The sequence below is a fragment of the Trichechus manatus genome, unplaced genomic scaffold (genome assembly GCF_000243295.1).
Source record: "Trichechus manatus latirostris isolate Lorelei unplaced genomic scaffold, TriManLat1.0 scaffold00037, whole genome shotgun sequence".
NCBI classification, from domain to species: domain Eukaryota; kingdom Metazoa; phylum Chordata; class Mammalia; order Sirenia; family Trichechidae; genus Trichechus; species Trichechus manatus.
In genome coordinates this window covers 19,087,642-19,106,389 of record NW_004443973.1, presented here as the reverse complement: position 1 = coordinate 19,106,389, position 18,748 = coordinate 19,087,642, and the positions used below count along the sequence as shown (strand labels likewise).

The 18,748-nt window shown below is 36.9% G+C and overlaps 1 protein-coding gene across 10 annotated transcripts in view; it reads left to right on the top strand.

Annotated features, from left to right (window-relative positions):
• SCN2A (sodium voltage-gated channel alpha subunit 2) overlaps window positions 1-18,748 on the top strand; it is a 164,208-nt gene that overhangs the window by 101,671 nt on the left and 43,789 nt on the right. For all 10 annotated transcript variants that reach the window (XM_004375562.1, XM_004375563.1, XM_004375564.2 and 7 more), the window contains 2 exons: window positions 4,011-4,184; window positions 6,168-6,524. In XM_004375562.1, the coding sequence (XP_004375619.1) occupies window positions 4,011-4,184; window positions 6,168-6,524 (531 nt within the window). The remainder of the gene's footprint in view (window positions 1-4,010; window positions 4,185-6,167; window positions 6,525-18,748) is intronic.

Sequence of the window (18,748 nt, the reverse complement as noted above, 5' to 3'; positions counted from 1 at the left end):
ATATATATATATAAAGAACAACCAGAAGCAAGCAGAAATGGCACAGGATTTGATCCTGGAAAGAAAGGAACCACACTGGGTGAGATCCACACTGATAATATTTATTCCCTTGAAGATATCCCCAAGTCTATTCAGTGCAGACTTCTAGAACTCAAAAATAAATCCCTTTGGTTTAAGATATCAGAAGCTGAAGTTTAAGGTTGTCAGAGTGCTTGGAAATTTAATTTGAAAATCTCAAAAAGGAAGAACCATGGGAGGAGGAGTCCCAAGTTCTACATATAAACCAATTTTGTACACAAGTTCTTAAATCCTTGGCTGACCCCCAAACAAACCAAGTGTGAAGGAGACAACAAGAAGCCCAGCAGAAAAAAGCAGTGGAAATCTAAAAGAAATGAGCAGATATCTCAGATGCTGCCAAATGCAGGTGATACAGAATTTGGAATTTGAAGTCAAACCAAGATAGGGAAATTAGATAACCACCTTGGACTTTCCTTTGAAACCTCAGATGAACTATGCCTTAGGAGTAAAAACTATGTCAGAGGACTAGAGTTTTCAGTTAAGACCAAGGGAAAATCCAAAATAGCCCCACCCTAACTAAATGTTAAAACAACCTACCAGAATTTCCAGGTGACCAACCTATAATTTAACTGCCTGCTAGAACAAAAATCAGTCTTCCAAGGAAGATAATGAAAACAAAAGTCTCTATAACACATCATCCATGTTACATAAAAGCTATAAGATATGTGAAGAAACAATCAAATGTGACTCATAGTTGAAGTAAAAATCAGTCAATAGAAATAGATTTAGAGATGACTGAGGTTTTAGAATTAAGAGAAAAAGACAGAGCAACTACAGGAAATATGTTCAAGAATTTGTGGGAAAAAATGTCATTAAGAATAAACAGATGGAGAAAAATGAAACTATAAGAAAGAATCATCTGGAAATTCTGGAACTGAAAAGTACAATCTCTAAACTAAAAAATTTGATGGTTTTAAAAGAAAATTTCAGATATTAGAAGAAAAGTTTGTTGAACTTGAAGCAAACCAATAGAATTTATCCAATTTGAACAACAGAGAAAAAAATTTTGAAAGAAAAAATTAACTATTACTGATCCTTGGGATAATAACAAGTGGTCCAATATTTGAATATTTGGAGACCCAAAAATAGAAAAGCAAGAGAATGGAACAAAACCAATATTTGAAGAAATATTGGTCAAAAAATTCCTGAAGTTGGTGAAAAACATTAACTCACAGATCTAAGAATTTCAGTGACCACCAAGAAGGATAAATACAAAGTGAGCTACACTTGGGCACAATTTAGTCAACTTGCTGAAAAGAGAAGAAACTTTTAAAATCAGCCAGAAGAAAAATACATATTACATACAGGGAACTAACTTCTCATCAGAAATGATTCAGACTAGAAGACAGTAGCCTGATGAAAGAGAGAAAAGCAGGAGAAGAAAAGAAGGAAGAAAAAGAAAGACAGAGAGAGAGAGAAAGAAAGAAAGAAAAAGAAAAATTAGCCCAAGATTATACAAACAGTAAAAATGTCCTTCAAAAGCTAATGTTAAATGAAGAATTTTCAGATAAACAAAAACTGAGAGACGTTGTTGCCACCAGAGCTACATTACAAGAAGTGCTAAAGGAAGGTCTTTAGGATGAAGGGAGAAAAGCATCAGATGGAAATTTGAATCTACAGGAAGTAATGATGATCACTAAAAATGGATAAATGTGGTAAATATAAAAGACTGTTGGTTTCCTTATCTTAATGTCTTTAAAAGCCAAAAGATTATTTAAAGCAAGTGTTTATACTTTTATACTTGTATATGAAGTTGTATATGAAAAGATGAGCATAATGTGATTAGGGTGGCAAATGGAGTTATACTGTTGCAAGGTTCTTATATTTTATGTAACGTGGTACAATATTAATTCTAAGCAAATTGTGTTATTTTAAGATTGTGTCAATTTAAGGATGCATACAGCAAACTTTACAGCACTCAAAAGTGGTTCTATGGACATTTTGGATAGGCTAATTCTTTGTTGTGGGGGACTGTCCTGTGTGTTGTAGGATGTTCAGCAGCATCCCTGGCTGTTGCCTGCTAGATACCAATAGCAACTGTCCCTCCTTTTATGATAATCAAAGATATTGCCAGACATTACCAAATTTTTCCAGACATTGCCTAATGTCCCCTTAGGGGGAAAATTGTCCCTGGTTGAGAACCACTGCTCTAGAGCAACCACTAAAAAATAAATAATACAAAATGTTATATCTTAGAGAAACAAAAAGGAGAAACAACAAAGAAGCCCAGTACGAACATTACAGAATAGTGCCCCACATGAACATCACCACCATCAATTGCCATTGAGTCAATTCTGACTCATGGCATCCCCATAGGTGTCAGAATAGAACTGTACTCCATAGGGTTTTCAATGGCTGACTTGTCAGAAGTAGATTTCCAGACCTTTCTCCCAAGCACCTCTAGGTAGACTTAAACCTCTAACCTCAAAGAAATCATCAACAAAATATTAGTAAACAAGATTCATCAATAGATAGAAAAGTAATACACTTTGAACAAGTGAGGTTTATCTCAGAAATGCAGGGTTGGTTCAACATTTGAAAACCAATGAATTTACCACATAAAGAGAATAAAGGGGGAAAAAACAAGATTATCTCAGTAGATGCAAAAAAAGCATTTGAAAAAATTCAACAGTCATTTATGATAAAAACTCTCAGTAAACTAGTAATGAAGGAAATTTTTTAAGTCTGATAAAGGACATCTAAGAAAAGCCTACAGCTAACACTTAATAGTGAAATATCAAATACTTGTCCCTATAAATGAGAACAAAGCAAGGAAGAATGGAAATATGGCAAGTATATTTACTCTGACCGTTTCCTTTCCACATTGCACTGGAAGTCCTATCACGTGCAGTAAGGTAAAAATAAAAATAAATAAAATACATAAAATATTGAAATGTAGTACAACTGTCTTTATGTTTATCAACATGATCATGTGTGTAGAAAATTCTAATAAATCTGCAAAACAATTAATAGAACTAAACAGTGAATTTAAATATTCCATTTACTATAATACCAAAAAACACAGGCTACTTAGGAATAAAATTAAGAAAACATGTGCAAGACCTCTAATTTAAAGCTACAAAACATGACTGAGAGTAGTAAAGAATATAAATAAGTGGAAAATATATATATAATGTTCAGGAGATGGAAGGCTCAGTATTGTTAAGAGATCATTTCTACCCAAATTTATCAAAATCTCAGCAGACTTTCTTTGTAGAACTTGAAGAAGTGATTTTTAAATTTACACAAAAATACAAGGAACTTAAAATAGTCAATACAATACTAATAAAAAAAAATAATGTTGGAAAAATTAACCTACATGACTTCAAGGCTTATTATAAAGCTATATTAACCAAGAGAATGTAGTTCAGAAATAGACCCAAAATATATGTCAATGGATTTTTGATGAGGACACCAAGGTAATTCAATAGGATAAAGGAAGTGTTTTCAAGAAAGATTCTGGAACACTTAGTAAATGAACGGAAGAAATGGACCTCACGCCAACCTCACAACATACACAGAAGTCAAGATGGATCATAGACCTAACTGTAAAAAATGAAGCAATAAAACTTCTAAAATGAAGCATAGGAAAATATCTTTGAGATCTTGGTGAGTTTTTTGATGGGTAGAAAAATCAGGAGTGGAACTAAGCAGTAGTCACAATGTCAGCTGTACCTTTCATATGAAAACGAAAATGTTAAGTTTATTGTCTTCGTCTATGTACTCTTTATAACTTGAAAAGCCATAAATATTGTGAACAATTAACTACTGGTTTGAATCTAAAGCATTTGAAGGGTAACAGTTACGTGGGCCCAAGCCAATTTTTAAAACTCATAATTTAATTGTGACTTGTTGGGTGTAAATTACATTTCTCACAATAGTTTATGTTTTCAAGGGTATTCGCTCTTAAATTAACTATATTTCTTATTTAGGTCTTCACTGGGATCTTCACAGCGGAGATGTTTCTGAAGATAATTGCCATGGATCCGTATTATTACTTCCAAGAAGGCTGGAATATTTTTGATGGTTTTATTGTGAGCCTTAGTTTAATGGAACTTGGTTTGGCAAATGTGGAAGGATTGTCAGTTCTCCGATCATTCCGACTGGTAAATTAACTGGGAGTATCCATAATATTTATTTTTTATAATTAATTTAATTAGTCTTCATTTTTATTTAAGAATAAAAGATTTCCAGTAACTATAATATTATTTGAATGCATTTATAAAGCAAACCAGATTGCCTTGCAACCAAGTGATAATTTCTCCTTCTTCTTAGCTTTAATGGACAGATTAAATTTATTCAAATGAATAGTCAAATGTTCTTTCATTAGCAATTGAAAATGGGAGCTAAATGGGAGGTAGAGAAAGGAGTCACATATAAACCCAAATCACCGTTAAATAACACCATAGTTAACACTTAGTTAGCTGAGGTTTGCTTAACCACGCATAAGGTTTGGTTGAGAACTAGGATGGGTTCACCTTTTAGTCAGGGGCTCAGGAATTAGAGTTGTTCATTGCCATCTTGCTTCCATAGAAGCCAAGACTTGGGACTGGGAAAAATGTACAAGGGAGGGTAAAAATAAGCAGACAGCGCTCCCACACATCTGCTCCTTCAGCCAGATCAGCAAGTCACCAAGTCCACTCTCTGAGAAAAGTTGTCTATATTATATTTTGTTAATTTTTTAAAAAGTGTCTTTCATTTGCTCTTTCTATTTCGTAAGTTTACGGATCTTTTAAAATTAAGAGACAAAATATCACTTACACATTTCCATTTAAAGTCTGGATACGTTTTTTTGTTCTGCTATTTGATTTGGCTCTAACTTTTTATGAGTGATTAGCAAATGAAAGAGATTGTAAATAGTTACCAAAGACAGGTTCCTCTGGCTGATTTATCTTAATGGTGATTAATCTCAAGACTTTATGTGAAAACTGTTTAGAATTTCCCTTGCCACTTTCAAAGTTCAAATTTGTGTCAAAACCCTTAGGGCTATGGTTTCTTTCCCTAGTCCTCAAGGATAGATATGGGTCTAATTTGAAGCCAGAAGGATGTGAAAATAAAACAAAAATTAGAAATGATTGTATGACAAGTAGTATGGGCAATTAATTAAAAAAAAAAAACTAGTAAACTTTTATGATGATGTGATATAACTTGTAGAAATAGGAAGCATAATATTAATATCTTACTAATGCATCAATCTCTTTTGCTTAAATTATTCTCTGGGAATAAATTAAACACTTACTTTCTTATATTCACTCCTTTGGTCTCTTAGATACCACTAAATAATGTAGTGCTCTCAGCCTGACATTTACTGAAGCATCTGAAATAAAGTGCTGCTGTTGTTTAACCATAAATGGTACTTTAGAGGCCTCTATGAGCTAATACAACCAACATGTCAAACAGTGGCCGAGAGCCATTTACACTCCCTAATGAGTTAAGTCACCAAAGGCATGAAAGTTGACAAAATTGCAGCTTATTAATTAAGTCCAAGTATTTTTGCTTTAAATATAATAAATCTGCTTTAAAATACAGCCTAAGATACAGCAAGCTAAAGATAGAATGAGATTAAAACAATCTTAATATTTAAAGAAATTAGTTGGCTTAGCTCTTATACCTTATATAACCTAAGTGTTAATCTTATTCGCACTTGTGGATTTCAGCATGGTACATTAAGTGAACTAAACAATATGTTCACTTTGTGCTTTTAAATAAAGAGAGTCTCTACTTCTCTGAAACAGTCTCTGCTAATTAACCACCATTTAATCTTAGATATCTTAGTTCCTTACAGAAGAACAAAAGGTATATTACATATCCTTACTGTAGGATTCTATAAAATTTAGTGTATCTTATTATTAAAATGTCAGTATAAGACTGTAATATGATTATTTTATTTACAATACAGACTATTTGAGAGTGAAAAAGAAGTACCTAAAGGTATCAAGTAACTTCTTCAGTTGCTAGGTGATAGTTTGACACACAAATAATTTGTCATTCTATAATTGAGTCAGTTACATTGTAGAATTTCCCAGTAAGTAAAATTGCAGATTCTTTACAACGCAGGTCAGTAACAGCCTTCTTGCTTTTGTTTCCAGCTCCGAGTTTTCAAATTGGCAAAATCTTGGCCAACTTTGAATATGCTGATAAAGATCATTGGAAATTCAGTGGGGGCTCTGGGTAACCTCACCCTGGTGTTGGCCATCATCGTCTTCATTTTTGCCGTGGTCGGCATGCAGCTCTTTGGTAAGAGCTACAAAGAATGTGTCTGCAAGATTTCCAATGATTGTGAACTCCCACGCTGGCACATGCATGACTTCTTCCACTCCTTCCTGATTGTGTTCCGCGTGCTGTGTGGAGAGTGGATAGAGACCATGTGGGACTGTATGGAGGTCGCTGGTCAAACCATGTGCCTTACTGTCTTCATGATGGTCATGGTCATTGGAAACCTAGTGGTATGTAGTAAAAAATATTTTATTCATTTTCACTAAAAGATTTAACCATAAAAAAAAAAAGCATGTTCTACTGAGGAATGTTTTATATAGTTATTTTATATCAAGGACATTTCTAATTCTAAATTATTCGTGAATGCAGGAGCCAGGTAGACTTTAGACTATTGAAATCCACATAAACCCTTAAAATCAGTTGTGCTTCCTACTGAATCTCTCACTATTCTATGGAGAGAATCATTTCTAGCTTTTATCTTTCAGTTCCTGCTAAATCATGGAAATGCTACTAAGAACAGCCACTCATTTTATTTATAAGTACTAACAAACAGTTTGCTTGAAAATGTTTTAAATAAGTTAGTGACCATCTCAGTCTATATTTCACCATTAAAAGCATGTGGCATATTTAGTGCCTAGAGCGACATTATGAGCAAATAGCTTAGCTTAAGAAACATTTGTTGTCACTTTATGTAAAATGAAACATGCCTGGCAACACTACTGATTCTAGAGGCACAGGAAGAAAAGTATGACATTGGGATATGAAACATGTACTCACGGAGTAAAAATAGGAATTTATTATCTAATATGCGTGAAAAATGGTAAAAACGAAGTGCCATATGTCAAGTTCACAAGATGGAAATATTGCTTCAGAATGGCAAGGATGATCAGAGAAGGCTTTGCCAAGGAGTTTGGACCAGAAATATTTTAAATTGCAACATAAGATATAACTTTGTAGAAAGAATGGTAGACTACCCCCCTGAAGTGGGACAGCACAGGGTCTACCTGTCATATCTGTTATGACAGTCATATGTATTATTATGTATTATTAAGAGTGTACCCAATGTTTTGGGAGCAGACAGCGATAGCCTCTGTGAGAAGGATCAGGCTCTTATACCTCAAATATAAAGTACTTATACTGAGTTGCTTGATTAGGTCACAAACAAGTGGAATAGAACAAGAACTTCAGTAACCAGTATTTCAAAGTATGGAATTTACAGACATAATTTCCTTTCATATAAAAGCTAACATCCGATTCCCAAAAGGAAAAGGAAAGAAAAAAAAGGCGGATTATCATTTTATTTCTACTAATCTCCAGATTTCAACCTCCCCATGGTCAGCTTGCATAAGTCTAACCTATTATTTTTTAATTGCTTTTATAATATAAAATATATATTAAAAAATTGCTATATTTTTATGTGTACAATTCCATGACATCAATTACATTCACCATGTTGAGCAATCACCACTATTTGTTTCCAAATTTTTCATCAACTTTAACAGAAACTCAGTACCCTTTAAGCAATACCCACACTTGCCAATTTCAAAACATACTACAAAGCTACAGTAACCAGAGCAGTCTGGTACTGGTATAATAATAGGCACATAGACCAAAATAATAGAATTGAGAGTCTAGAAATAAGCCCATACATCTGTGGCCAATTGATTTGTGTGTGTGTGTGTGTGTGTGTGTGTGTGTGTGTGTGTGTTTTAGGTGAAAGTTTACAGCTCAAGTTAATTTCTCATACAAAAATATATACACACATCATTATGTGACCCTAGTTGCTATCCCTATAATGTGATCGCACATTCCTCCTTTCCACCCCATATTTCCTGTGTCCATTTAACCAGCTCCTATCCCTTTCTGCCTTCTCATCTCACCTCCAGACAGGAGCTGCCCATTTAGTCTCGTGCATCTGCTTGAACTAAGAAGCATACTCTTCACGACTATCATTTTATGTCTTATCGTCCAGTCTATTATTTGTCTGAAGAGTTGGCTTCGGGAATGGTTTTGGTTCTGGGAAAACTCAGAGAGTCTGAGGGTCATGTCTTCTGGGGTACCTCCAGTCTCAGTCAGACCGTTAACTCTGATCTTTTTATGTGAATTTGAGTTCTGCACCCGACTTTTCTCCTGCTCCGTCAGGGACTCTGTTGCGTTCCCTGTCAGGGCAGTCATTGGTGGTAGCTGGACACCATCTAGTTCTTCTGGTCTCAGGCTGATGGAGTCTCTGGTTTATGTGGCCCCAAAAGGTCTCTTGGGCTAATATTTTCCTTGTGTCTTTGGTGTTCTTCATTCTCCTTTGCTCCAGGTGGCTTGGGACCAATTAATGCATCTTAGATGGCCGCTCGATAGCTTTTAAGACCCCAGTGGTGCTGACCTCCCCTATATTGTGTATTGTCCTTCCCTTCAACTAAGATAATTCTTCTTTACTACCTAGTTAGTGAATTCCTTTCTCCCTCCCTCCCCACCCTCGTAACCATCAAAGAATGTTTTCTTCTGTGTTTAAACCGTTTCTTGATTTCTTGTAATAGTGGTCTCATATAATATTTGTCCTTTTGCAACTGACTAATTTCACTCAGCATTATGTCTTCCAGATTCATCCATGTTATGAGATGCTTTGCGGATTCATCTTTGTTCTTTATCATTGCGTAGTATTGCATTGTGTGAATATACCATAATTTCTTTATCCATGTGTCTGTTGATAGGCACCTAGGTTGTTTCCATCTTTTTGCTATTGTGAACAGTGCTGCAATGAACACGGGTGTGCATATATCTATTTGTGTGATGGCTGTTATTTCTCTAGGATATATTCCAAGGAGTGGGATTGCTGAATCGTATGGTACTTCTATTTCTAGCTTTTTAAGGAAGCGCCAAATTGATTTCCAAAGTGGTTGTACAATTTTACATTCCCACCAGCAGTGTGTAAGTGTTCCAGTCTCTCCACAACCTCTCCAACATTTATTATTTTGTTTTTTGGATTAATGCTAGCCTTGTTGGGGTTAGGTGGTATCTCATTGTAGTTTTGATTTGTATTTCTCTAATGGCCAATGATCATGAGCATTTCCTTATGTACCTGTTAGCTGCCTGAATGTCTTCTTTGGTGAAGCACCTGTTCATATCCTTTGCCCATTTTTTAATTGGGTTATTTGTCCTGTTGTTGAGGTTTTGCAGTATCTTGTAGATATTAGAGATTCGACCCTGATTGGATACATTGTAGCCAAAATTTTTTTCGCTGTCTGTAGTTTGTCTTTTTACTTTTCTGGTGAAATCTTTGGATGAGCATAAGTGTTTGATTTTTAGGAGCTCCCAGTTATCCAGTTTCTTTTCTGGTGTTTGTGCATCGTTAGTTATATTTTATATTGTTTTTATGCCATGCATTAGGGCTCCTAGCATTGTCCCTATTTTTTCTTCCATGATCTTTATCATTTTATTTTATATTTAGGTCTTTGATCCATTTTGAGTTAGTTTTTGTGCATGGTATGAGGTATGGGTCTTGTTTCATTTTTTTGTGGGTGGATATCCAGTTATGCCAGCACCATTTGTTAAAGAGACGTTCTTTTCCCCATTTAACAGACTTTGGGCCTTTGTCAAATACCAGCTGCTAATAGATGGATAAATTTACGCCTGGATTCTTAATTCTGATCCATTGGTCTATGTATCTGTTGTTGTACCAGTACCAAGCTGTTTTGACTAATGTGGTGCTATAATAGGTTCTAAAATCAGGTAGTGTGAGGCCTCCCACTTTGTTCTTCCTCAGTAATGCTTTACTTACCTTGGGTTTAACATTTTGATTTTGGCCCTGTCTTCTTTTTGGATGTGTGCATTTATTGCTATAAACTGACCTCTGAGCACCACTTTTGCTGTGTCCCAAAGGTTCTGGTAGGATGTGTTTTCATTTGATTCTATGCATCTTTTTTATTCCATGCTTGATTTCTTCTATAACCCTGTAGCTTTTGAGAAAAGTATTATTCAGTTTCCATGTATTTGATTTTTTTTCCTTGCTTTTTCTGTTATTGCTTTCTACTTTTATGGCTTTATGGTCAGAAAAGATGCCTTGTAATATTTCAGTATTTTGGATTCTGTTAAGGCTTGCTTTGTGGCCTAATGTGTAGTCTATTCTGGAGCATGTTCCATGTGCATTGGAAAAGAAAGTATACTTGGGTGCTGTTTGGTGGAGTGTTGTTTATATGTCTATGAGATCAAGTTGGTTGATTGTGGCATTTAGATCTTTCATGTCTTTATTGAGCTTCTTTCTGGATGTTCTGTCCTTCACTGAAAATGGTGTGTGAAAGTCCTGTACTATTATTGTGGAGCTGTCTATTTCTGTTTTCAATGCTGTTAGAGTTTGTTTGATGTTTTTTGGAGCCCTGTCGTTGGGTGCATAAATATTTATTATGGTTATGGCTGCCTGGTTTATTGACACTTTAATAATTATATAGTATCCTTCTTTATCCCTTGTGGTGGATTTTGCTTTAAAGTCTGTTTTGTCAGAGATTAATATTGCCACTCCTGTTCTTTTTTGATCTTTGTTTGCTTGATATATTTTTTTCCATCCTTTGAGTTTTAGTTTGTTTGTGTCTTGTTTAAGGTGTGTCTCTTGTAGGCAGCATATAGATGGATCCTGTTTTTTTATCCATTCTGCCACTCCCTGTCTCTTTATTGGTGCATTTAGTCCATTACATTCAGCGTAATTATTGATAGGTGTGAGTTTAGTGCTATCATTTTGATGTCTTTTTTTGTATGTTGTTGACAGTTTCTTTGTTCCACTTAATTTTCTGTGCTGAATCATTTTTCTTTATGTATTTTCTTTTCATCTTTTTCACTGTTGTTGATTTTGTATTTGCTGAGTCTTTATGTTTTTCTTGTTTTTTATTTTGATGTGTAGAATTGTTAGTTTCCTTTGTGGTTAGCTTAATATTTATCCTTATTTTTCTAAGTTTAAACCAGTCTTTTATTTCTTTATATTGCCTTGACTTCTTCTCCATACGAAAGATCTATGACTACATTATTTAGTTGCTCTTTTTTGTTTTAATGTTGCCACCGTTTACATATTGACATCTCTGTTCCCTATTTTCAGTGTTTTAGCTTTGATTTATTTTTGTGACTTCCTTATCTCGGTTGATAGCTGGTTGCTCTGTCCTGTGTTCTAGTCTTGGGTTGTTATCTGATGTTACTGATTTTCTAACCGGAGGACTCCCTTTAGTATTTCTTGTAATTTTGTTTGGTTTTTACAGATTTCCTAAACTTCTGTTTATCTGGAAATGCCCTAATTTCACCATCATATCTAAGAGACAGTTTTAATTCTTGGCTGGCAGTTTTTTCCTTTAAGGCTTTATATATGTCATCCCTTACTTTCTTGCCTGCATGGTTTCTGCTGAGTAGTCCAAGCTTAGTCTTATTGACTCTCCTTTGTAGATGACTTTTCATTTATCCCTAGCTGCTCTTAAAATTCTCTCTTTATCTTTGGTTTTGGCAAGTTTGATCATAATATGTCTTGATGACTTTCTTTTGGAATCTACCTTGTGAGGGGTTCAGTGAGCTTCTTGAATAGATATCTTCTCATCTTTCACAGTATCAGGGAAGTTTTCTGCCATCAAATCTTCAACAATTCTCCCTGTATTTTCTGTTATCCCCCTGTTTTGGTACTCCAGTCACTTGTATGTTATTTCTCGTGATAGAATCCCACATGATTCTTAGGGTTTCTTCATTTTTTTAAATCCTTTTGTCTGATTTTTCCTCAAATAAGTTTGTGTCAAGTGCTTTATCTTCAATCTCACCAACTCTGACTTCCATTGCCTCAATTCTGCTCCTATGACTTTCTGTTGAGTTGTCTAATTCTGAAATTTGATTGTTGATCTCCTGGATTTCTGTTTCCTGTCTCCCTATGGATTCTTGCAGCCTGTTAAATTTGTCATTATGCTCTTCTCTAATCTTCTTAAGTTCCTCTATTGCTTTGTCTGTGTGTTCCTTGGTTAGTTCTGCATTTTGCATGATCTCCTTCCTGATCTCTTGAAGACTTCTGTATATTAATCTTTTGAATTCTACCTCTGGTAATTTCAAGAAGTTCTCTTCCTCTGGAAGGTTTCTTGATTCTTTATTTTGGTGGCTTCCTGAAGCCATCATGCTCTGCCTTTTTATGTGATTTAATATTGACTATTGTCTCTGAGCCATCAATAAGTTATAGTATTTATTTGTTTTATGTTTGCTTACTGTGTCCTAGCTTCTTGTTTTGTTTTGTTTTGATATGACCAAGTAGGCTGGTCGTGTGAGCTAGTTTGATTTTTGGCATCTTTGAAGCTCTCATGTCCTGTCTCCAGGTGGCTAAAACTGTTACTAGATATGTGAGCCGAGGAGTCCATTTACTTTTCTTGTGTGGATTCAGCTCAGGCGTCCAGGTTGTCAGTCACTGAGTGTGTGGTGCAGGCTCTCACCTACGGTCCTAGATGGGCAGGGGTGATTTGAGTAGGTACAGGTATCGCTGCAGTAGGGAGTTACGTGCTGAGCAAGGCAGGGGGCTGACAGCTGCCCTTGAGTGTCTGGGAGGAAAGCATGTCTCTGTCCCCTAGAGTGCAGGGGTAGGTGAGTTTTGCAGCCAGACTATGGGCACACAATGCTGTTGGCTCTAAGGACTGGGAGTCATCACTTATTCTTGGACTCCTGTAGTGGGTGGCTCAGTGGAGTGGGTGGAGCCACCAGTCCTCAGGTCCCTGATGTGGGTAGGTGAGGACCCTACTTAATGGGCAGGGTGGTGTCAAATGTCACAAATCTACCACTCCCCCTTATAGCTGATACAGATGAAAATAGGCTTCAGGTATATACTCTGTTGTACTGTGCTAATGAGGGCCTACGCTGTTGAAATGGGCCCACACAGGTCTATGCAGGGGTGAAAGGCATTCAAAGTCCATGAACCCCTTATGCCTGTGCCTAGGCAAAGGGGGTGTGCCTGCCCTGAGTTCCCAGCTTAGGAGAGCTGGCAGATTATTTCTTCTTGTTTGTTAATTTATTCCCTCTTCAAAGCCTGGAGAATGGGCTCAGGTCACACGAAGGGCCCTACTTCTGGCCCATGGGGCTCAGCAATCCCTGAAGCCAAACCAGTACCCAGAGCAGAGTAGGCAGGGGGCAGGTAAATGGGAGAGTGGTACTTCCCAAAAGGTTTTTTTTTTTTTTTTATCTGCATGATAGGTTAGACACTTGTACTTGTCTCTTGCTGACTGAACACCATTTCTCACTGGTTCTGGAAGCTTGAGCAGACTTTCTTCTGCTCGGTCTCTTCTGATAGGAAAATGTGTCCTGAGCACCGCTGCTTGCCTCACCCCTCTTGCACCAGCCGATCCTGCCTGTGGGATGCCAGGGCCAGCCAAGTCAGGTCTGGAAACTCCTCGCTGCTTCTGAACCATCTCTTCCTCCCCTTGCAGCTCACTCTGATTCATTGACTTTGTCTTTGACATTCAGGGCTCCTATATTGTCGTATATAATCGATTCACTTTTTTTTCCTGGTCTTTGTTGTAAGAGGGACCACAGGAAGTGTCTGACTACTCCACCATCTTGGCCCCACCTCCTGGCCAAGTGATTTTTGACAAGATTGCTAAGTCCACAAAATGTCATATTTACTACTATTAAGGAAATACATTCACTTTGTATTACTTAAATAAGACTGAGTGAACTTGATGCACCACCTCCTACAATTCTTCTTCTCTTCCTCACCTGAAGCAAGGAAAAGTTCCCCAGAGACAAGCTGGCGTAACTCCGTTTCTGACACACATAAGCTGCCATATGGTGCTCCACCACCCAGATGTGAATAATCGTTGCCTGCCTAGCCAATAGGCAAGACAGAGGTGGGGCCACTGAGTGCCTTTCCCCTAGGCCAGGATTTTTAGAAGTCATTCTTGGTTTTCTGACCCCATAACCAGAGATCTTTTCATAGGTTCAAGACAGGTGCTGCAGAAAGAGAACATAATTTTTTTTCTTTAATAAATTTTAGTTTTTACTGTAGCTTCAGATTTCCTGAAAAATTGAGCAGAAAGTGAAAAATTCCCATATACTGTTTTTCCCACTGCACAGGTTCCCCTATTATTAACATCTTGTATTAGTACGGTACATTTGTTACAGTTGATGAACCAATATTGATACATCGTTATTAACTAAAGCCCATAGTTTACGTTAGGGCTCCCTCTTGTGTAATACAGTTCTATGAATTTTGACAAATGCATCATATCATGTAGCTACCATTACAGTATAATGCAGAGTTGTTTCGCTGCCCTTAAGATGTCCTGTGCTCCACCCATTCATCCCCACTCACACCCCCGAACCCTTGACAACCACTGGTCTATTTACTGTGCATAATTTTATCTTTCCAGTATGTTATAGAGTTGGAATCATACACTGCATAGCTTTTTCAGACTGGGTCCTTTCACTTAGAAATATGCATTTAAGATTCCTCCATGTCTTTTCACCGTTTAAAAGCTCATTTCTTTTTATCATTGAATAATATTCATTGTATGGGTGTACTGCTGTTTGTTTATGGAGTCACCTTTTGAAGGACATGTTAGTTGCTTCCAATTTTTGGCAATTATGAACAAAGCTGCTATAAACATTCATGTTCAGTTTTGTGTACGGACGTAAGTTTTGAACTCATTTGGGTCAATACCTAAGAACGTGATTGCTGGATTGGATGATCAGCCTATATTAGCTTTGTAAGAAACTGCCAAACTGTGTTCCAAAGTGGCTGTACCATTTTGCATTCCTATCAGCAATGAATGAGAGTTCCTATTGTTCTGCATCCTTACCAAGAATCGGTTTTGTCAGTTTTTTAGATGCTAGCTATTCTAATAAAGAGCTGTAGTAGCATACTGGTTAAGCACTTGGCTGCTAACTGAAAGATCAGTGGTTTGAACCCACCAGCCACTCTGTGGGAGAAAGATGTGGCAGTCTGCTTCCATAAAGATTTACAGTCTTGGAAACCCTATGAGGCAGTTCTATTCTGTCCTAAAGAGTCATTATGAGTCAGCATCTACTCAACAGTAATGGGGTAATAGGTGCATAGTGGTACTTCATTGTTGTTTTAATTTGCTCTTTCTAATGACATATGATGTTGAGTAGTTTTCATATACATATTTGCCATCTGTATATTTTCTTTAGCAAGATGTCTGTTCAAATATTTTGCCCATTTTGTAATTGGGTTGCTTGTTTACTTATTGTTGAGTTTTAAACGTTCTTTGTATGCTTTGGATACGAACCTTTTATCAGATGTGTGTTTTGCATGTTATTTTCACCCAGTCTGTGAGAATGTCACTTTTTGAAGATTGCTACTTCTAGAAGCAGCAGACACAATCTCCTCTGTCTTTAAGTGAAGATGGGGTAATAGCATACGTGAAAGATGTAAAGGTCTTGAGTTCCTCTCAAAAATTGAGAAACAAGATGAAGGAAATATTGATATATGCAATATATTCCAAGATTTGACCCAAATGGAAATTATTCTAAAATTTTCATTTCAGGAGGCTGATTTTTAAGACATGTGAAGAAGTAAATTTCAGTCAGTCAGTTAGCAGTCTTTTCATGCATATGTGTGAAACAGTATTCAGGGTTTTAATCCCTAAGTGAACTTGATGAACTGTATTCTCTTAAGTTGCCATTGATCACAACAACCATTTTGGCCAGTAGTTCTGCATATAACCTTTGGTAACAAAGGAAAATTAGACAAAGTAATTAGATTGGTTTACACAAGTATTTCTAGGAAAATAAGGCAAATTGAAGGATAGACAGTGTTATAAAGAGTAGTATGTATAGTGGTAACAGTGATATCATTAAAAGCTAAACTTTCTTAAGGGTTCACTGTGAACTAGGAGTTGTGTTGAGAGACACAGTTAGGTTCTTTCATTAAATCCTTACAACAACCTTGTAAGCTGAACACTGGGAAAATTATGTTTGTTTTACAGATGAGGAAACTAAGGCTCAGAGAGGTTATACAGTGTACCTAGAGCCATGTGGCTTGCAATTGACAGAAGATTAATCCTTCCCCCCCCCCCGCCCCAGGAACACTTCTTTAATTTTTTTTTTATTGTGGTACTTTAGATGAAGGTTTACAGAACAAAATAGTTTTTCATTAAACAGTTAGTACACATATTGTTTTATGACATTGGTTAACAACCCCATCACATGTCAACACTCTCCCTTCTCAACCTTGGAGGACCTTTTCTTTTTGGTGAAAACATACATAGCCAAAGTTAGTTACACCATTTCAAAAGTTTCTACAGGTACAATTCAGTGACGTTGATTACATACTTTCAGTTGTGGTGCTATTCTCACTATCCTTTTCCAGATTATTCCATCACCATTATCTTCAACTCACTGCCCCCCAGGCTTCCCATCAAACCTTTTGAGTTGCTGTTGTCAATTTGATCTCACATAGATAATTGTTTTTGTTTTGCACCTTAGATGAAGGTTTACAGAACAAACAGTTTCTCATTAAACAGAACACGTACTGCCCTACCACAATGGTTAGCAACCGCACAACATGTCAACACTCTCCCTTCTCGACCTTGCGTTCCCTATCACCAGCTTTCCTGTCCCCTCCTGACTTCTAGTCCTTCTCCCTGGACTGCTGTGCCTCATTAGTCCGATTTTGTTTTATGGGGCTGTCCAGTCCCCGGCTGAACAGTGAACCTTTGGAGTGACTTCATTACTAAGCTAAAAGGGTGTCTGGGGGCCATACTCTTGGGGTTTCTCCAGTCTGTCAGGCCAGTAAATCTGGTCTTTTTTTGTGAGTTAGAATTCTGTTCTACATCCTTCTCCAGCTCCGTCCAGGACCGTCTGTTGTGATCCCGCTCAGGGCAGTCAGTGGTGGTAGCCGGGCACCATCTAGCTGTACTGGACTCAGTCTGGTGGAAGCCATGGTAGCTGTGGACAATTAGTCCTTCGGACTAATCTTTTCCTTGTAGCCTGTTCTCTTCATTCTCCCTTGCTCCCGAAGGGGTGAGACCAGTAGAATATCTTAGATGGCTGCTTACAGGTTTTTAAGACCCCAGAGGCTACTCACCAAGGTAGAATGTAGAACAGTGTCTTTATAAACTGTGTTATGCCAATTGAGCTAGATGTTCCCAGAGACCATGGTCCCCACAGCTCTCCACCCAGCAATTCAGTCCCTCGGGGAGTTTAGATGTGTCTATGGAGCTTCCATGACCTTTCCTTGTACAAGTTGTGCTAGTTTCCCTAGTATTGTGTACTGTCTTACCCTCCACCAAAGTTAGTATTTATCTATTGTCTGTTTACCTTCCCCCCCACCCCTCCCATCCCTCATAAGCAACAAAGATTGTTTCTTTTTGTGTGTAAACTTTTACATGAGTTTTTACAGTAGAGGTCTCATACAATATTTGTCCTTTTATGATTGACTTATTTCACTCAGCATAATGTCCTGCAGTTTCATCCATGTTATGAGATGGTTCACAGATTCATCATTGTTCTTTATTGTTGCATAATACTCCATTGTGTGTATGTGCTATAGTTTGTTTATCCATTCATCTGTTGATGAGCATCTAGGTTGTTTCCATCTTTTTGCTATTGTGAACAGTGCAACAATGAATATGGGTGTGCATATGTCTATTCGTGTAATATGGCTCTTATTTCTCTAGAATATATCATATGGTATTTCTATTTTTAGCTTTCTAAGGAAGCACCCTATCATTTTCAAAAATGGTTGTATCATTTTGCATTCCCACCAGCAGTGCATAAGAGTTCTGATTTCCCCGCAGCCTCTCCAACATTTGTTATTTCCAGTGTTTTTGATTCTTGCCAGTAATGCCAGGGTGAGATGGTATCTCCTTGTGGTTTTCATTTACATTTCTCTAATGGCTGGTGATCGCGAGCATTTCCTCATGTGTCTGTTGGCCACTTGAGGTCTTCTTTGATAGTGTGTCTGTTCATTTCCTTTGCCCATTTTTTAATTGGTTTATTTGTCTTTTTGTTGTAGAGGTATTGGATTTTCCTGTAGATTTTAGATATTATAACTTTGTCTGATTGTAATGTCCAAAAATTTTTTCCCACTCTGTAGGTTCTCTTTTTACTCTTTTGGTGAAGTCTTTTGATGAGCATAAGTGTTAATTTTTAGAAGATCCCAGTTATCTAGCTTATCTTCTGGAGTTTGTGTGTTGTTGGTTATGGTTTGTATGCTGTTAATGCCGTGTATTAGGGCCTCTAGCATTGATCCTATTTTTTCTTCTATGAACTTTATAGTTTTAGGCTTTATATTTAAGGTCTTTGATCCATTTTGAATTAGTTTTTGTGTATGGTGTGAGGTATGGGTCCAGTTTCTTTTTTTTTGCAGATGGACATCAGTTTTGCCAGCACCATTTGTTAAAAAGACTGTCTTTTCCCCATTTGATGGACTTTGGGCCCTTGTCAAAGATCAGGTGACTGTAGGTGGATGCATTTACATCTGGGTTCTCAATTCTGTTCCATT